The sequence below is a fragment of the Calonectris borealis genome, chromosome 29 (assembly GCF_964195595.1).
Source record: "Calonectris borealis chromosome 29, bCalBor7.hap1.2, whole genome shotgun sequence".
In the NCBI taxonomy this organism is placed as follows: domain Eukaryota; kingdom Metazoa; phylum Chordata; class Aves; order Procellariiformes; family Procellariidae; genus Calonectris; species Calonectris borealis.
The window spans coordinates 3,999,933-4,016,329 of record NC_134340.1 but is presented as its reverse complement, the minus strand read 5'-3'; the positions used below and the strand labels follow the sequence as shown (position 1 = coordinate 4,016,329).

At 56.3% G+C, this 16,397-nt stretch overlaps 3 protein-coding genes across 4 annotated transcripts; all 3 read left to right on the top strand.

Annotated features, from left to right (window-relative positions):
- The first annotated feature begins 438 nt into the window (after nt 1-438).
- On the top strand, nt 439-4,173 carry CTSK (cathepsin K). Its single transcript, XM_075176317.1, has 8 exons — nt 439-1,231; nt 2,060-2,186; nt 2,336-2,458; nt 2,577-2,732; nt 2,803-3,021; nt 3,115-3,280; nt 3,387-3,492; nt 3,583-4,173. Exons 1-8 carry the CDS (start codon nt 1,224-1,226, stop codon nt 3,680-3,682), a joined length of 1,005 nt encoding a protein of 334 aa, XP_075032418.1. The 5' UTR covers nt 439-1,223; the 3' UTR covers nt 3,683-4,173.
- Nucleotides 4,174-4,869: 696 nt separating this feature from the next.
- On the top strand, nt 4,870-14,435 carry LOC142073522 (cathepsin S-like). Of its 2 annotated transcripts, none has more exons than XM_075133378.1 (8): nt 4,870-4,946; nt 10,326-10,460; nt 10,686-10,808; nt 11,375-11,527; nt 11,601-11,825; nt 12,945-13,110; nt 13,352-13,454; nt 13,938-14,435. In XM_075133378.1, exons 2-8 carry the CDS (start codon nt 10,335-10,337, stop codon nt 14,035-14,037), a joined length of 996 nt encoding a protein of 331 aa, XP_074989479.1. In that variant the 5' UTR covers nt 4,870-4,946; nt 10,326-10,334; the 3' UTR covers nt 14,038-14,435. The 2 variants fall into 2 exon arrangements, with proteins under 2 accessions (XP_074989479.1, XP_074989478.1); XM_075133377.1 differs by lacking the exon at nt 4,870-4,946 and adding an exon at nt 9,463-9,630 and having other exon boundaries at nt 10,250-10,460.
- On the top strand, nt 4,898-9,081 carry LOC142073521 (cathepsin S-like). Its single transcript, XM_075133376.1, has 8 exons — nt 4,898-4,946; nt 5,355-5,516; nt 5,742-5,864; nt 6,073-6,222; nt 6,299-6,523; nt 6,717-6,882; nt 7,101-7,203; nt 8,293-9,081. The coding sequence occupies exons 2-8, from the start codon at nt 5,364-5,366 to the stop codon at nt 8,390-8,392; spliced, it is 1,020 nt and encodes a 339-aa protein (XP_074989477.1). The 5' UTR covers nt 4,898-4,946; nt 5,355-5,363; the 3' UTR covers nt 8,393-9,081.
- Nucleotides 14,436-16,397: the final 1,962 nt, after the last annotated feature.

Here is a 16,397-nt window from a genome sequence, read left to right as displayed (position 1 = left end):
CGGTCTGGAGCGCGTTAGCAGTCCCTTGTGATCTCTGGGGTCGTGGGTTGCCGTGTTCTCCCCGAGCCCTGCAGCCCGAGGGGGGATTCAGCCCAGTGCCCCTACTTCAGCCTCGCCGCCCCCCGCCCCGATCTCTCTCTGGCCCCGTCTCCAAGGAGCGTGGCCCCCTAAACCACTCGGCTCCCCGCGCCTTGGTCATGCGCGACCGAGTCAGGTCCCCGTGCTCGGGGCGATGAGTCCGCGGTGGAGCCCTGGGCTGACTCAGCCACCCCCTTTCCCAGCAGCCGGGGAGGGGGAGCTCGCATGTGGGGTGCGGGTCCCTGTCCCAGGGGACCCCTGCGGTGATGGGGTGGCACGGGGGCAGTTCAGAGGCGGCTCCAGCCTGCATCCGCGCCTCGGGGCTGCCCCATCCCCTTAACTCTGCCCCTCGCTCCATCCTCGTACCCGCGGCTGGATGACGACGTCCCCGGTGTGGCGTGCCTGGGACCGCCGACTGATGCCACCGGGTCACCCCAGGACCTTCCGGGCAGCGAACAAGGTTTTCTGACTCGTCCCAGCGGGAGCCGCGTGACGAGGTGCCAGTCACCGCAGAAAGCACCGTCTGGTCCCCCTTCCCCGTGGGGCCGGGGATAGGCCCGGTCCCCCCGGGCCCTACCTGTGCCCCCCAGAACGGGCACGAGGGGTGGCAGGGGAAGCAGTCGTGGGCTGGGGACATGAGGGCAGAGATGAGGTCCTGTCCTCTGCTCCAGATGTCAGACAACGACCCTGAGCTGCTGGGGAGGGTCTAATCCTGCCACGTAGTGCCTCTCCTGAAGCAGTGGGTGCTCAGCCCTCCCTGGGGTGCTGGGGGGATTGTGGGTCTCCCGGGAACAAGCAGCCCCTCTACCGAGGGTGACCCTGGGGCAGGACTCGGACAAGGAGGTGTCCCCAGGGCGAGAGGACATCCCTGGGGCAGGAGGGTGTCCCCGGGGCAGGATCCAGAGCCACCGGCCCCTGCGCCGGGGCTGACTCAGCTCTGCCCCGCAACATCACGTGAAGCCGGGAGGGAGCCGCTTCTGCGTCCCCCCCGTCTCCTCCTTCCCTCCAACCCTGTGCAAACCCGGGCGACTGCCAAAATTTTCCAGCTGCCTCTTAACTTCCTCAATCCAGCGCATAAAAGAGCGGCGGACGCGGCACCCGCATCTCCCGGTCCCGGGCTGCGCCATCCTCCCACCGAGAGCGCGATGCTGGGGTAAGCGGCGCGGGGAGGGTCCCGTGGGTGGACAGGAGACCCGACGGGGCGTTGCTGGGGCAGTCGGGTGGCTTTTTCCCCAGGGAAATGGACCCCAGTGGGAGTTGGGGAGAAATAGGGTCCCGTGTGGCAGCGTCGGGACCCTTAGAGGTGCGAAGGGGGAAACTGAGGCACGGAGCATCGAGCGGGGCTGCAGGCTCGGCCTGGTGTCCCCATTCCTGCTCTGCCCCGGGGGTCTGGTGAGAAAGTGGGTGGTGGGGCGAGTGGGTAAAGCAAGGGAGGGGGCAGGATGCCCGGGTCCGTCCCCCCCCCGCACCTCCTGCTCCGTGCGCCCCCAAAACTCGGTTTCCCCGTGGCCTGGGGCTGCCGGCAAGGCGCCAGCGGGGCGGTAATGGGAACCAGCTGCCCCGGCTCATGTGATGCCTGCGCCCGGCCAGCACCGCCCGCGGCGGGGTCCCGGCCCCAAAGCGGGGTGGGCAGGGGGTCCCGGTCCCCTCCAGCCCCAAAGCGGGGTGCGCGTGGGGTCCTGGCCCAAAAACAGAGGGTGGGCAGGGGGTGCTGGTTCTCATGGCCTGTTCATGGGGTGGGTGCGGGGTTCTGGCCTCCCCCAGCCCGTTAACAGGGTGGGTATGGGGTCCCAGTTCCTTATGGGGTGGGCATAGGGTCCCCCACGGCCTTGAAATTGGACAGACGCGGGGTCCCAGCCCCTATAGCCCAGCACTTGGGTGGGCAGGGGGTCCCAGTCCCCTATAGCCTGACATGGTTGTGGGCGCAGGGCCCTGTCCCCGTCCAGCCCCCCCAGGCTCAGTCTCTGTCCCCGTTCCCCAGCATGTGGTGGCCCACGCTGCTGGCCCTGCTGGTCCCCGTGGTGGTGGCCCAGCTGCACCCCGAGCGGGAGCTGGACACCCAGTGGGACCTATGGAAGAAAACCTACCGCAAGCAGTACAACGGCAAGGTATGGCAGAGCCCGCGGGAGGGGACTACTGGGGGGAGCTGGGGACCACCCTGGTGATGTCCCCACGGGGCTGGTGTCCTTGGGGGTGTCCCTGGCGGTGGGGGGGGCCATGGGCAGGACGCCCAGCGCCGTCTCACCCCATGGTGCAGGCGGACGAGGTGGCGCGGAGGCTGATCTGGGAGAAGAACCTCAAGTACATCAACACCCACAACCTGGAGCACGCGCTGGGCGTCCACACCTTCGAGCTGGCCATGAACCACCTGGGTGACATGGTGAGTGTCACCAGGGGGGACAATAACGGGGCGGTTGAGAGGGCACGGAGCGCCCCTGGGTGCTGCTCTGCCCACCAGCCCCAGGGCTGCACCCATCCGCCCCGGGCTCCTTCCCCAGACCAGCGAGGAGGTGGTGAGGATGATGACGGGCTTGAAGGTGCCCCGTGGCCGCCCACGTCGCAACGAGACGCTGTACGTCCCCGACTGGACCGAGAGAGCCCCGGCTGCCATGGACTGGAGGAGGAAAGGCTACGTGACGCCCGTCAAGAACCAGGTAAGCAGGGTGCTCCCGGCGGTGCCCAGGGCGGGGTGGCACCCTGGTGTCACCCATCGTGTCCCCGCAGGGCCAGTGCGGCTCGTGCTGGGCTTTCAGCTCGGTGGGCGCGCTGGAGGGGCAGCTGAAGCGGAAGACGGGGAAGCTGCTCTCCCTCAGCCCCCAAAACCTGGTGGACTGCGTGGCCAACAACGACGGCTGCGGCGGCGGCTACATGACCAACGCCTTCGAGTACGTCCGGCAGAACCGCGGCATCGACTCGGAGGATGCCTACCCTTACATCGGCCAGGTCAGGGGCTGGGAGGGGGGTAAGGTCTCCATCTGCTCCCCCCCGACTGCCCTTCCACCCCCATCTCACCTTGACCTTGCCGGTCCCACGCAGGATGAGAGCTGCATGTACAACCCCACCGGGAAGGCGGCCAAGTGCCGCGGCTACCGGGAAATCCCCGAAGGGAACGAGAAGGCTTTGAAGAGGGCCGTGGCCAGGATCGGACCCGTCTCCGTGGGCATCGACGCCAGCCTGCCCTCCTTCCAGTTCTACAGCCGGGGTGAGGGGCTGCGGGGGGAATCCCCGCTGGCCGCGGGGCAGCTCGGGGAAACTGAGGCACGGCCACGTGGCTTATCCCAAGCGTAACCCTCTGTCCCGTCCCCCAGGTGTGTACTATGACGAGAGCTGCAATGCCGAAAACATCAACCACGCGGTGCTGGCAGTGGGCTACGGCACGCAGAAGGGCGCCAAGCACTGGATCATCAAGAACAGGTACGGCAGGACGGCAGGGCTGCTTTTCACCGGGTCGGGGTTTGCCGGCGGCTCTGCCGGCGGCTCAGGCTCTGCCTTTTCTCCCCACAGCTGGGGCGAGGAGTGGGGCAACAAGGGCTACGTCCTCCTGGCGCGCAACATGAACAACGCCTGCGGCATCGCCAACCTCGCCAGCTTCCCCAAGATGTGAGCGCTCCCGGTGCGCTCCCTTCCCGCGCCGCATCCGGCCGCCCTCCCTGCTTCCCCCTGTTCAAACTCGGCCTTTTCACTCCCAAACTCCGAAGCTGGCGTCGCTCTGGGGGGCATCTCTGCCTCTCCGTGAGAAATCTCCCCCGGGAAAGGGGAGAGACCCCCCAGCTGCAGAGGAACGGTGTGGTGAGCTCCCCCCAACCCTGTTTTCCCGGGACTCCTGTGCCGTGCCGGCACCGTGTGTGCCCAGTTCTGCCTTCCCGCGGCCGCAGACGCTCGGGGCCGGGCCTGGCCGGCTCCAGAGAGTCTGATCCGTCCGGAGATGCTTGTGCAAACAGGTCCCGCGCCGGCCTCTGCCTCCGGGAATGCACGCGGAGCGCCGCAGGTGGAATATCCCCCACGGAGAGCACGGATCTGTCTCCCCCCGCCCCGCATCCCAGTGGGGGCTGCAGAGAATGATATGACTTTATTTTTAAAATAAACACTATTGGGAATAAACGCTCGCGCTGGTTTGCTCTGTGCTGTCCTGCCGCCGTGGTGGGATGGGGCTGCAGGGGTGGAAAAGTCCTTCCCTCTCCCACGGGGGCAGGAGCCGAGGGTAAAACGCGGCTGACTCTGGGCGAAGAGGGAGAGCAGGTGCTGCTGGGGTCTTTTTGCAAAATCCCAGGTGGTTTTGCAGGACCCCTGCAACAGGGTGAAGAAACGTGGGGAAAAAAGAGGGGGAAGAAAGCAGAGCAATGAATAAGCAGCTGCTGCGGGCTGCAGCGCCGAGGCTTCGGGGTAAACGTTTGTGCCAGGGCTGGGTGGCGTTTCGCAGCCAAAACCCCCCTGTCTCCCCAAAAAGCCAAACCCAAGTGCTCCTTTTAATGAAACAAATTGAAAAATGACTGCAGCAAAGCTCAGGGCGAGCCCTAACAGGAAGGGAAGGTGATACTCGCTTTAAAAATTCACCCAAAAAAAAGTTCAGTCACTTAAAAATAAGTTTCTTTGTCCCACTTGCACCCACGCACCAAGACGTGGGTGGCGAATGGCCTGGCCGGGTGGTGGAGAGGAGGAGGGATGCTGGTTATTTTGTCGGGGCCTGCCAGGATGCGCCGTCAGGATTGTTTGAAACCAGAACGCTGTGAAAAGAAAGTGAAATTGGAGCATTTCTCTGGCTTCCGGCAGCAGCAAGCGGAGGGACCTCCTCGCGCCCCCGTGCTGCCCCAGGCCCCTCGCGCCCGTCCCGGGCTCTCTGGAAAGCTGCGCCCTGGCCGGGCAGGCAGGTGAGACGTCTCCCTGGGGTCGTTTTCGGCTGGAGAACATGCAGAAATGGTCCCTTTGCCCTTGCCTGGGGGACAGAGTTGATCTCTACCTCCTTGGTGCGTCCTCCTCGACTGCTCCTTTTCCCCGAGAGCTGCCACAGCGATGGAGGCGGAAAGTTGGCAGAGGAAATATTTGGGGATGTGCGAAGTTTCCTTAGAAGAGACTTTCTTGGGGGGGTGGCACCGCAGGTGTGCGTGCGGGAAGGGTCTGGCCCTGTGTCACGGTTGCGCTGGGGCCGCAGAGCATCGCTGTGCGCCCGGAGACGGCTCCTAGCCAAGGAAAAAGGCACTAAGGGGATGGGGTGGGGTTGGGAATCGGTGGGGAAGTAAAACCCCCAGGTTGGGTCTGGCACTGCCTCCCCGTCCCAGCTGAGCAGGATGAAGCTGCCGGCTTCCATCGCCTTCCTGGCCGCGCTTGCGGTGGCACTGGGACACCCCGACCCCGCGCTGGCACTGGGACACCCCGACCCCGCGCTGGACTGGCACTGGCAGCTCTGGAAGAAAACCTACGGCAAGGAGTACCGCCACGAGGTAGGGGTGTCCTGGGGGGGGTGGAGGTGGCTTAGGGTGCTGACGTGGTGGGTGCTGCTCCACCATGACCATCTGCCGCATCACACAGCGGGGAGAAGAGCTTCGAAGCACTGCTGGTTCCCAGGGGTGGTTTGGCAGGGGCTCCCGACAACCTTTTGTGGGGTAAAATGGGGTGAAATGGCTGCGGGGGCTGTTCCTCCACCGTGAGGCTGCGTTTGGTTTCAGAAAGAGGAAGGGGACCGGCGCGCGACGTGGGAGAGGAACCTGCGACTCGTGACGCTGCATAACCTGGAGCACTCCCTGGGGCTGCACTCCTACGAGCTGGGCATGAACCACCTGGCAGACATGGTAGGCGCCGGCTGCACCGCGAGGCTCGAGCATGGAGTCATGCGTTTGCTCGAGGGGGGTGGCACGCACAGCGTTGGCGACGCCACAACCACATGCAAGGACAAACCTGGTCCTTTCGGTGGGGTGGGATGCGTGGATGGATCTGCTCTCCTGTCGGGCAAAGTAAACCTCGGCACGTTGCGAACGCCTCTGTGCTCCTTCCCACCAGACCAGTGAGGAAGTGGCGGCTTTGTTAACTGGGCTGAACGTTGCTCCTCGGCCAAACCAGACCTCCACGTACCGACCGCAGCCTGGCAGCAAAGTCCCGGACACGGTGGACTGGAGGGAGAAGGGATGCGTCACGGATGTGAAGAACCAGGTTTGAAGCTCTCTTTGTGCCTCCCCGTGCCTTGGTCCCGTGGGGCAGCGTCTGAGCATCTCTGGGGCTTTTGCAGGGTGCCTGTGGGTCGTGCTGGGCGTTCAGCGCCGTGGGAGCCCTCGAAGCCCAGGTGAAGCTGAAGACGGGGCAGCTGGTGTCTCTGAGCGCCCAGAACCTCGTTGACTGCACCAGGAGCTATGGGAACAAAGGCTGCGGTGGCGGATGGAGAACCAAAGCTTTCCAGTACATCATCGACAACCAAGGGATTGACTCGGATGATTCCTACCCCTACACAGCTCAGGTAGGCATCAGACCTGGGCAACGCTTAGGTTGGCTCAGCTGAAAATGGAGGAATTAATAGTCCTGCCGCTTCCAGAGGAAATCCACTTTAGAAAACCGCGGAGTTGTCTGTCTTTAACGCCAAGAGCACCAGCTCTGACTCACGTAACGCAGAGCAGGACTCTGTGCACACACTTTCCCCCTCCATTTGCCAGGACGGTGCGTGCCGCTACAACCTGACGGCGCGAGCAGCCACGTGTTCCAGGTACGTCGACCTGCCACACGGTGATGAAGCCGCGCTGAAGGATGCCGTCGCCAATGTGGGACCCATCTCTGTCAGCATCGATGCCAGGCAGCCCACCTTCTTCTTGTACAAAGCTGGTGGGTCTTCAGGGGATGGCAAGAAAGGGATGTGCTTTCCTTCCCATGGCCCAACTTCCTTAAATATAAGTTCGTTCAGCTTTGACTTGCATTTAGCTTGTGTTGCCCTCATTCTTGGCGAGAGGCATTGGTGGCACCTCCCAAAGAGTGAATTTAACTCCCATTTGGGCAGTGACTTAGGGCAAGTTGTCCACAGGCTGTTTCCAAATGCCTTCCAGGTATCTACCGTGACCCGAGCTGCTCTCAGGTGGTGAATCACGCCGTGCTCGTCGTCGGCTACGGCTCTGCGGATGGGGAGGACTACTGGCTCGTGAAAAACAGGTACAGCAGACCCAGTCGCTGAGCAGCTTTTCCTTTCAGCCTCCTCTCCGAGGGGCACCCTGAAGGTTTCAAAGATGTGCCCGCGGTGCGCTTTTAGATGCCCATCAGCTTTCTTTAGGTATGTTTAGGGCTCAGCTCCATCGCAACCATGGTGTAAAGGGCCCTCGATTAAGCCCTGTAAACCCGAATCGACGTACGTCACCCAAAACGCTCCCACCTGACTCCTCAGTGCTGGCTCAAAAAATGGGATTTCTGCTCTGCGGGAAACTCCAGGGTTTCCAGCGTTCCTGGGTGCTGAGTCAGCACAAAGGGCTGGTGCTTCCTGGAGAGAGAAACCGAGCTGGTTTGATTCGGAGACACAGCAGCGAACCCCCTCCTTGGGCCAATTTGGAGGCACAGCCGCAAGGGTCATTGCAGCCGGGCTGCCCCTTGCATTAAAATGTATTTGTGAACATGTCTTTCACTGTTTAAAATGCAGAACCAGAAGAAACAAAGTGTTGAAACGACAGAATTCTGCTCAGACAGACACATCTCTGGAAAAAAAAAAAAACTTGCGATGTCAGCAAAGCTACATTCAGCAACTGAAAACCATTATCTTTTTTAAAAACAACCACCAAAAAAAACCCAGCTGTGGGCAGTTCTGTCAACAAAGCTCCTTTATCCTCATGTCAGGGCTAAAAATCCACCAGTTTCCTCCTCTCATCTCTGGCCTTGGTAGGATTTTAAAAAAACCCAAACGTGTATTTTTAATATACAAAACAAATTCATTCACCTTTATCTGGTATTTCCTTGGTGGTTTTGACTCACTCCAGCACATAGAAAATACGTGATTTTCCCCAACCCCCCCCCCCCCCCAACCCCCGAAGAGTCAGCGTTCGCAAAATCTGGCAGGGAAGCAGTCAGGAGGTTCAGCCTTTTTGGCCAAAAGATGCGAATTTGGCTATTCCTGTGGCTGCGGGGGAGGAAGCATGAGTTGAAAAAAAATTTTAAAAAAGGGATGTGGAGAGAAAAAAGTGAGGGTGAGGAGTGGTGCGGAAGGAGGCAGTTACCTCCTGTTGTCTAATTTTTGCTTCTTTCTTCTTCCAAAAGTTGGGGTGCGCATTTTGGTGACCAGGGCTATATCCGGATGGCGAGGAACCGTGGAAACCACTGCGGGATCGCCAGCTACGGTGCTTACCCCCAGATCTAGAGGGTTCCCTGCTTTCGGGACAAGCTCTTGCGATGCCACCGCTCACCCTGCTGATCTCGAGTGTGCCTGGCTCTACTCCAACCTTCCCTCCTTGAGGAATCCCATTGGATTTCTACAGATAGAATTTCTACAGCAGAAATCAGGAGCGATCGCAGTTGGCTTGTTCAAGCGTCTCATCGAGTATGACCATCTCATTCACCCTCCCCGGGAACTTATCCACTAATAAGGGATAATCTGTTGGGAATTATTTCAATTATTTAGGTGGAGGGCTCTCTGTTGTCATTGCTAACTCTTGCAATCTCCGGCAGCTTTTTAGAAAATGACTCAGCTGCATCTTCAAAGCTCTTGAGACACTGTTTTGCTTCCTCCTCTTCTCTTAGAAGGTTTCTTGCAGCCATTTTACGTCCCATGGTGCTTCGTAGTGGTGAGAAATGCACCCTCCTGCCTGGCTGTCCTTCATGGGAACGCAGAGGATGCCCTGACCGGAGGCTGGAGCGTGATTTCCAGGCAGCTGGAGACTTTGCTTGACTGTGTTTTCAGCCTGACTGCAATGTAACGTGCATTAGATGTGTCTCCTGCTGTCCACGCAGCGCTGAGGCTGGCCGGCTCAGCTCCATCCCATGAGTGTATTTAAACCACCTCTTCCCATCTGTGCTACCCCACCGAAAAGTGAATAAACGTGATTTTTTTTTTTTCCCCCCTAAGAGTTGGCTTTGGTCTGGTTGTTACACCGCGGAGGTGAGATGGGAGCTCAGGTCTACCCAGTTCAAACCAGTAGCAAGGCTCCGTGCTTGACCTCATCCTGTCTCTTAGCTCAGCACCAAGTCACCAAAATGCAAAAATCGTATCAAAGGAGTGTGACTCCTGCTCCTGCCCGCTGGCCCCACGAGCCTCATAAACCACGGTGAGGGCCTTGCCATTAATATTTGGGGTGCTGGAAATAGGCAACTCTCAGCTGCAATCGTTTTCTGATGGATTTGAGGGTCCTGCTTCAAATAACCCCACGACCGGCACGGCAAGCCCGGTTCCCAGCTAAGTGAAAATGAAATCAGAGCATTTCCTCATTTCCTGACTCGTGATTTGTGCGACGAGTTGCAGCTGCCGTGTGCCGCAGGTCCTGCGTGTCCCGGCGGTGGTGGGGACGCGCTGGATTTGTCCCCAGCATCCCCCTTACCTCATACACGCGCACTGCCGGGGAGCTGAGGATCGGTACCCGCCACCAGAAGAAGCCTTTTCAGGTACGTTGGGTGCTTTTGTGTTTAACACCCCTCTGGGAGGACTGAGCTTTGAGGAAGTAAAACTGGAAGAACAATATTTTTATGTGGACTCTGACTCCATCTTATCTCTGATCACCAAGCCCTCTCCGGGTAGTTGAATTGTACGTAGTAGCCCATCCTCAGGAGCTGGTGGACATCAGCTGATGAAAATAGGATTTTTTTTTTAAAATTATTTTTAAGGTGCTGGAAAACACAGGTTTGTCAAAACAGGCACTTGACCAGGCGATGTGTAAGCTTCCTTCGGGGAGGGTTTCTTGGGCAGGGTGGAACCGTGAGACGAGGCGCGTGTCTGGATGTGTCCCTGCGTGTCGGTGTCCAGCGGGGACAGGGGTTGAGTCCAGCAGACTTCTCCCCCCTGAGGGAAGTTCCTGAGTCCTGGATGGGACCCCATCTCGCAGGGGTTGGGGGTACGCAGCAAGTGCGGCAGGCAGTGCCGCTGCGGGGTGCTTGTCTGGGCAGGCAGGACAGGAGCCGTTGGCATCACCCAGTGCAGAAACCCCGTGAAGGGCATGCCAGGGAGTCCAGGTCAGGGATGTCATCACCATTCTGCCTCCCTTACCAAACCGGATTTGTCACTAAGGGGTCAAGCACGGCTCCGGCTCTGAGCCCTCAGCTCCCAGCGTGCGTGCCGTGTCGCTCCAACTCCCCGGTCCCAGCTGAGCGGGATGAAGCTGCCGGCTTCCATCGCCTTCTTGGCCGCGCTTGCGGTGGCACTGGGACACCCCGACCCCGCGCTGGACTGGCACTGGCAGCTCTGGAAGAAAACCTACGGCAAGGAGTACCGCCACGAGGTAGGGGTGTCCTGGGGGGGGTGGAGGTGGCTTGGGGTGCTGACGTGGTGGGTGCTGCTCCACCATGACCATCTGCCGCATCACACAGCGGGGAGAAGAGCTTCGAAGCACTGCTGGTTCCCAGGGGTGGTTTGGCAGGGGCTCCCGACAACCTTTTGTGGGGTAAAATGGGGTGAAATGGCTGCGGGGGCTGTTCCTCCACCGTGAGGCTGCGTTTGGTTTCAGAAAGAGGAAGGGGACCGGCGCGCGACGTGGGAGAGGAACCTGCGACTCGTGACGCTGCATAACCTGGAGCACTCCCTGGGGCTGCACTCCTACGAGCTGGGCATGAACCACCTGGCAGACATGGTAGGCACCGGCCGTGCTGCTGAGAAGGGGCTTGTCTTTGTCTCTAATTACCTGCGAGGTTGGTTTAACAAGGAATATAAGCGGGTGAGGGGTGGAAAAACTCCCAACGACCTTTCTCAGCCCATCCTCTTCTTGCGGACTCCAGCAGCCATGGACAAACTGCTCAGACATTCCTGTGTTCAACCTACTGGCGTGAGGCAATCTGGTGTGAGGCAATAACTCCTTCTTAACGCAGCATTTGGGGTGCGCGGACCTGGTCCTGGTCATTATGTATATTTGCAAATCATCCCTCTTCAATGTCCCAAGGTTGTAGTGTTGTTTAATGAAACATACCAGCTTCTAGGGGGTTTTGGTGCTGGAGTTAAGCTTTGTATTTTCTTTTTCTTGCCCTTTCCAATGAACGGCTAGAAATTAAATGTAAAAAATAAAAAACCAAGGACTCCACAAACCTGCTAACTCTTGCAGCTCAGACTGTTCAAAGGAAATCCCCCTCCACCTCCAACACACCCAATGTAGGACTTAACAGAGACAAGGAGATCGTGAGCCGGTGTTTTCTTTCCCACCAGACCAGTGAGGAAGTGGCGGCTTTGTTAACTGGGCTGAACGTTGCTCCTCGGCCAAACCGTAGGAGCCAAACGTACCGACCGCAGCCTGGCAGCAAAGTCCCGGACACGATGGACTGGAGGGAGAAAGGATGCGTCACAGATGTGAAGAACCAGGTTTGAAGCTCTCTCTATGCCTCTTTGTGTCTCGGTCCCGTGCTCAGTCTGAGCATCTCTGGGGCTTTTGCAGGGTGCCTGTGGGTCGTGCTGGGCGTTCAGCGCCGTGGGAGCCCTCGAAGCCCAGGTGAAGCTGAAGACAGGGAAGCTGGTGTCTCTGAGCACCCAGAACCTCGTTGACTGCTCCATGATGTACGGGAACAAAGGCTGCAGTGGAGGTTTCATGACCAGTGCTTTCCAGTACATCATCGACAACCAAGGGATTGACTCAGATGATTCCTACCCCTACAAAGCTCAGGTAGGCATCAGACCTAGACAGCACGTGAAATCTTCAGAAAAACATATGAGCATGGAAGCATTCGTCCTGCTCTCCTGAGTAGACACCCGTCTCCTCCTCTCCCACTGGTTTCCTTCTGTCTTGGTTTCTACCAGTCTCGTGTCACCTTCTCAGCCTTTGCAGCTGATTCTTTCAGACCTGGGGAAGGGACCTTTAAACTTCTTTTTTTCTCATAGGTGAATGACTGGACTGGGAGCCAGAATTTCTACATGTTTATTTCTGTCCCACATAAATTATGAGGCAACGTACTACACGGAAGGGAAAAATGGGACGGGAGTCCTGGGTCCTGTTCTCAGCTCTCTGTATTATTCCATCTTCTGTGGTTGAAAATGGGATATTGATATTTCTACCATTTCAGCGGGCAGAGGTTTCCGGTGAACAACATTCATATGATTGTTTTTTTAAAAGTTGCTTGTAACAGATGCTGTATGACTGCTGCAAGGTCTTAAGGAAAGAGCCATAACAAAATAAAGATCCTAATGCTAAGAGTCGTGATCGCCAGACACAAGAGATGCCCTGAAATGACCTGGTGTCTTGAAAACATGGCCTATGGAAACAGGTCAAAGTAACTCAGGCCAAGAAAGAAAAGTGGAATACAAGTCTTCAAACATGCATAAGGCAGCTACAGAGACAAAAGACGCTGTTCTCTGTGTCCAGAGGGAGAATGAGAGGCCGTGGGCTTAATTTACAATAGAAGAAATTTAGTTACAATAGAAGAAATTTAGGTTAAACATGAGGAGGAGACTTCTGATGGGAAGGATGAGGAAGCAAGGACAGTTTCTCCAGGGAAGTGGTAGAAGTATTGTCATCAGAGGTTTCTAGAAAAAAGGCAGAGAATTCTGTTGAAATGGTTTGGCTGCTCTTGGTGTGGGGAAGTGAGATGGACCAGATGGTCTCTTCAGGTTCTTCCAGCCATTTTTCTGTAATTCTGTGTATAGAAAAATGGTGGTCAAAGAAAAGTTAAGAACGGGATAGCACAGGGTAAAAAAAGGCTGATAGAAAACACGTACCTGAAAGTCTTGAGATGTTGCTGGTGGATTCTTCACACTCCTCTTCTCAACTCCCCCTTGTTCTTACCAGAATGGGACATGTCAATACAATGCTTCCACACGAGCCGCCACTTGCTCCAAGTACGTTGAGCTCCCACAAGCCGACGAAGCAGCCCTGAAAGATGCTGTAGCCAACATCGGACCTGTCTCCGTCGCCATTGACGCCACCCAGCCCACCTTCTTCTTGTACAGGTCAGGTATGTCCTTTCACCCTGGAGAGCATCTTCACAGTCTTCTGTGTCTTTCTGCATGTAAAGCTTATGAAATTTGGTGGAATTTGGCAAGTTGGGGCTTAATTCCTGGGTGAAGGCATCAATATGACAAAACCTAAGATAGCAGCATTAGCGATGATGCTGAAGGTTGAATTCAGTCCCACTGACGACTCGAAGACGAGGTCTTGTGGTCTGATGACGTGCTTCCAAACTCCTTTTTTCCCAGGTGTGTATGATGACCCCCAGTGCACACAGGAGGTGAATCACGCAGTGCTCGTGATTGGCTACGGCACCCTAAATGATAAGGATTACTGGCTTGTGAAAAACAGGTAGAGGCACGACTGTACCACTGAACTCTTGTTATCTATATGCTCACTATCTATAGGACAAGCTCCTCCTCGGTAACCTCCCACTGCTCAAAGTGACATCCTCACAATTTTATAACGACTGATATTTATACCGATGAGAGGGAGATCAGTTGGGTGCTTGTGCAATGGGGCTTGTTATAGAGCTGGAAGTTGGTATTGTCCTTAAACTACTCCCGAAGGATGCGTGCTTAGCCATGTCAAAGCACCTTTATGTCACCCTAGCAGTGTGAAGGAACTTTAAATGCATTTAAAATACACTTACACCCACCTTCAGTTCCCTTTATGTTGATGAGTGTTGTCATAACTTAATACGGGATTAGAAATCCCAAGAAGCAGTTAATGAAAACACTGCAACGCTGTGGGGTTGATAAAGCTGCCGCTTCACTCGCAGAAAAAGGAATTTAATTTTTCTCATGTCTGTTTGTTTGTTTCCTGTCCCAAAAGTTGGGGTGTGCGTTTTGGTGACGAGGGCTATATCCGCATGTCAAGAAACCACGCGAACCATTGCGGCATCGCCAGTTATGCCTCTTACCCGCTAATATAGACGGACCCTGTGCTTCAGAGAGGACTCCAGAGGCTTCAGTTAAACCACTAATCCTACGCTTGCATGGACCGACTGACTTCAAGAATCATTTTCTGGCTCTGTGGGCAAAGTCCTTCTGCTGGCTCAGCCTGTCTTACAGGCTGGGAGGGAGTCCTTTGCATGGGAGGATTTTAGAATATGATTTACAGGCACCTACTGACTTCTTCTTGGGGAAAAAAGGGTTTTTTTCAAGGTAAAACTGCGATACCTACAGTTATAATGGAGATCCTATTTTCCTCTCTCCAGTTTAGCGTTGAGTACAGCTACGATGATACAGATATCGTTTTAGCTCTGTGTGATGTTGATGAAATTGCAGAATTTCTTTGAAAAATAAAAGATCAGTTTCACTGTCCAAAAAATCCTGTATTTGGTCTCCGGAGGCAGGAATGGGTGGCAGAGGGAACTCCAGCTGGTACTTTCTCATCTGGCAGTGCTCCCCCACCTAAGGACCTCTCACAAAACCTCTCCACAAATGATGTTTCTCTCCAAACGATGTCTATGATTTGGGAATGGGTGATACAGACCCCCGCACCGCTGCCAAAAGTGGGGGGAGAGAAAGTAGCCGATATCCATGGTTTCACGTTGATGTAAGTTCTCATGATGATGAGAACACAACCCATCATCAAACACAGCGCTTGTTTCCAACAGGGATGGCAAAACCCATTCTGAAAGAAAAAGGTTTTCATGTTAAACCTTTTGGTTGAGATTGCAAGTTCACCAACCCTTTTTCTTTAAATTTATGTATTTACTATAGGCTTTAAAAAAGGTTTTGTAGTTTTTTTCAGTGAAAACCTTAGAGAATCACTTTTATATTTAGTTGGGCGCTGTGCTGATCTGAGGTGCCACTGCCACCTTGGGGAGATGGGGGAATTGAACAAGTCTCCATCCACAAGGTGGCATTTGAGAATGCTCGCATCACCTATCAAAACTATCACGTATTGGCCTTCGCCAATAACCAGATAGGTTATTGTTGGGGTTTTTAACCCTTTTGCCAAAGCATTGCTCACTCTTAAAACCCTATCGACTGAAGACATCTCCTTTCCAAGCATGGAGATCTCTCACTGAGCACCTACAGCTCCAGCTCTGTCCTTGGAAGGGGATCAAAACCCATCATATCTTCAGCAAAAACATCAACCAGCGAAGAGCTGATGGGCCAAGACCCTCACGCAATGAAGGAAAAAAAAATTTTGACTTAACACAACCATACAAACTGGGGGGCTCTGGGAGGGTACTGGGGGCATGGGGAGGGTTCTCGCAGGTACTGGGGTGGGTATAGGTGGCACTGGGAGGGTCTTGAGTGGCTCTTGGGGGTCCTGAAAAGTTTTAGGGTGTACTTGAGCGCTCAGCAGGGTTACTGGGAGGTTCTGGGATGGCCCTGGGAGCTCTGGGGTCTTCTGGAGGCTTGGAGAGGGCTTGGGGGCACTCTGAGGGCATACCGGGGGCACTTGGAAGGCCCTTGATGGCATTGGAGGATATGGAGGGGGCTCTGGGATTGTACTGGGGATATTGGGAGGGCCTTGGGAGCTCTGGTGGGTACTGGGAGGCTGTGGGAGGGTCTTGGAAGATACCGAGGGGCTCTGGGAGAGTCCGGGGGAGGCTCTGATGAGGGTGCTGGAGAAAGTTGGAGGGTCCTGGGTGGCTCTGTGGCATACTAGAGGCTCTGGGGGGACTTTCGAGGGTAGTGGGGATCTGGGAAGGTATTGGGGGCACTAGAAGGGTCCTGGGGGTTTGGGTGGGTACTGGACAGTGCTGGGTGGGTCCCTCCTCAGGCTTTCTTTGCATCCCAGAGCACTCTTCTTGTGCTCTGTGCTAATTAGGATGCCTCTATCGAGTCCCTCGCCCTATGAGAACTGATGCTCTCTGCCCAGATCAAGTTCCTCTTCCCCCCCCCAAGCTTTCTTTTGTCTCTGTAACGGCCTTAGGACCCTTTGAGTTCCCTCGCTAGTCATCCTCTGGCTTTCCTTGTGCCCCAGAGGACCTTTATTCTCTCTGGGATCCCTGCTTTGGTCTTTGAGCCCCTCCAGAACTTTTAACCCAACTCCAAAACAGAGCCCAGGACAAACACGGACGCCCAGCTATGGCTCCCACAAGCGTGGCCAGGACTGAAAGCTTTTTGCAGCCGTCACCTTTCTTTGGCAGCCCCTTCTCAGCTCCCAAACACTGGGGCTTTGCCCTTTCTCTCCCCAAACCCCAACCTAACCCTTCGAAAGCCACAGCAAGGCCCGGCAAAGACCCCAGGGCTCTCTGGAGGGCAGCGGGGCCCATTATGGCCCCCAGCAAAGCCTGGTGAAGGCCTCAGGGCTCTCTGGAGGGCAGCTGGG

Excerpts from the sequence above, each read along its gene's own strand:
- CTSK (XM_075176317.1), top strand. Across the intron at positions 2,733-2,802 it reads TGACGCCCGTCAAGAACCAG|GGCCAGTGCGGCTCGTGCTG; the intron begins GTAAGCAGGGTG and ends GTGTCCCCGCAG. Across the intron at positions 3,281-3,386 it reads CTTCCAGTTCTACAGCCGGG|GTGTGTACTATGACGAGAGC; the intron begins GTGAGGGGCTGC and ends CCCGTCCCCCAG.
- LOC142073521 (XM_075133376.1), top strand. The coding sequence starts at position 5,364 with ATGAAGCTGCCGGCTTCCATCGCCTTCCTGGCCGCGCTTGCGGTGGCA. Across the intron at positions 5,865-6,072 it reads TGAACCACCTGGCAGACATG|ACCAGTGAGGAAGTGGCGGC; the intron begins GTAGGCGCCGGC and ends CCTTCCCACCAG. Across the intron at positions 7,204-8,292 it reads TACTGGCTCGTGAAAAACAG|TTGGGGTGCGCATTTTGGTG; the intron begins GTACAGCAGACC and ends TTCTTCCAAAAG.
- LOC142073522 (XM_075133378.1), top strand. The coding sequence starts at position 10,335 with ATGAAGCTGCCGGCTTCCATCGCCTTCTTGGCCGCGCTTGCGGTGGCA. Across the intron at positions 10,461-10,685 it reads GCAAGGAGTACCGCCACGAG|AAAGAGGAAGGGGACCGGCG; the intron begins GTAGGGGTGTCC and ends GTTTGGTTTCAG. Across the intron at positions 11,528-11,600 it reads TCACAGATGTGAAGAACCAG|GGTGCCTGTGGGTCGTGCTG; the intron begins GTTTGAAGCTCT and ends GGGCTTTTGCAG.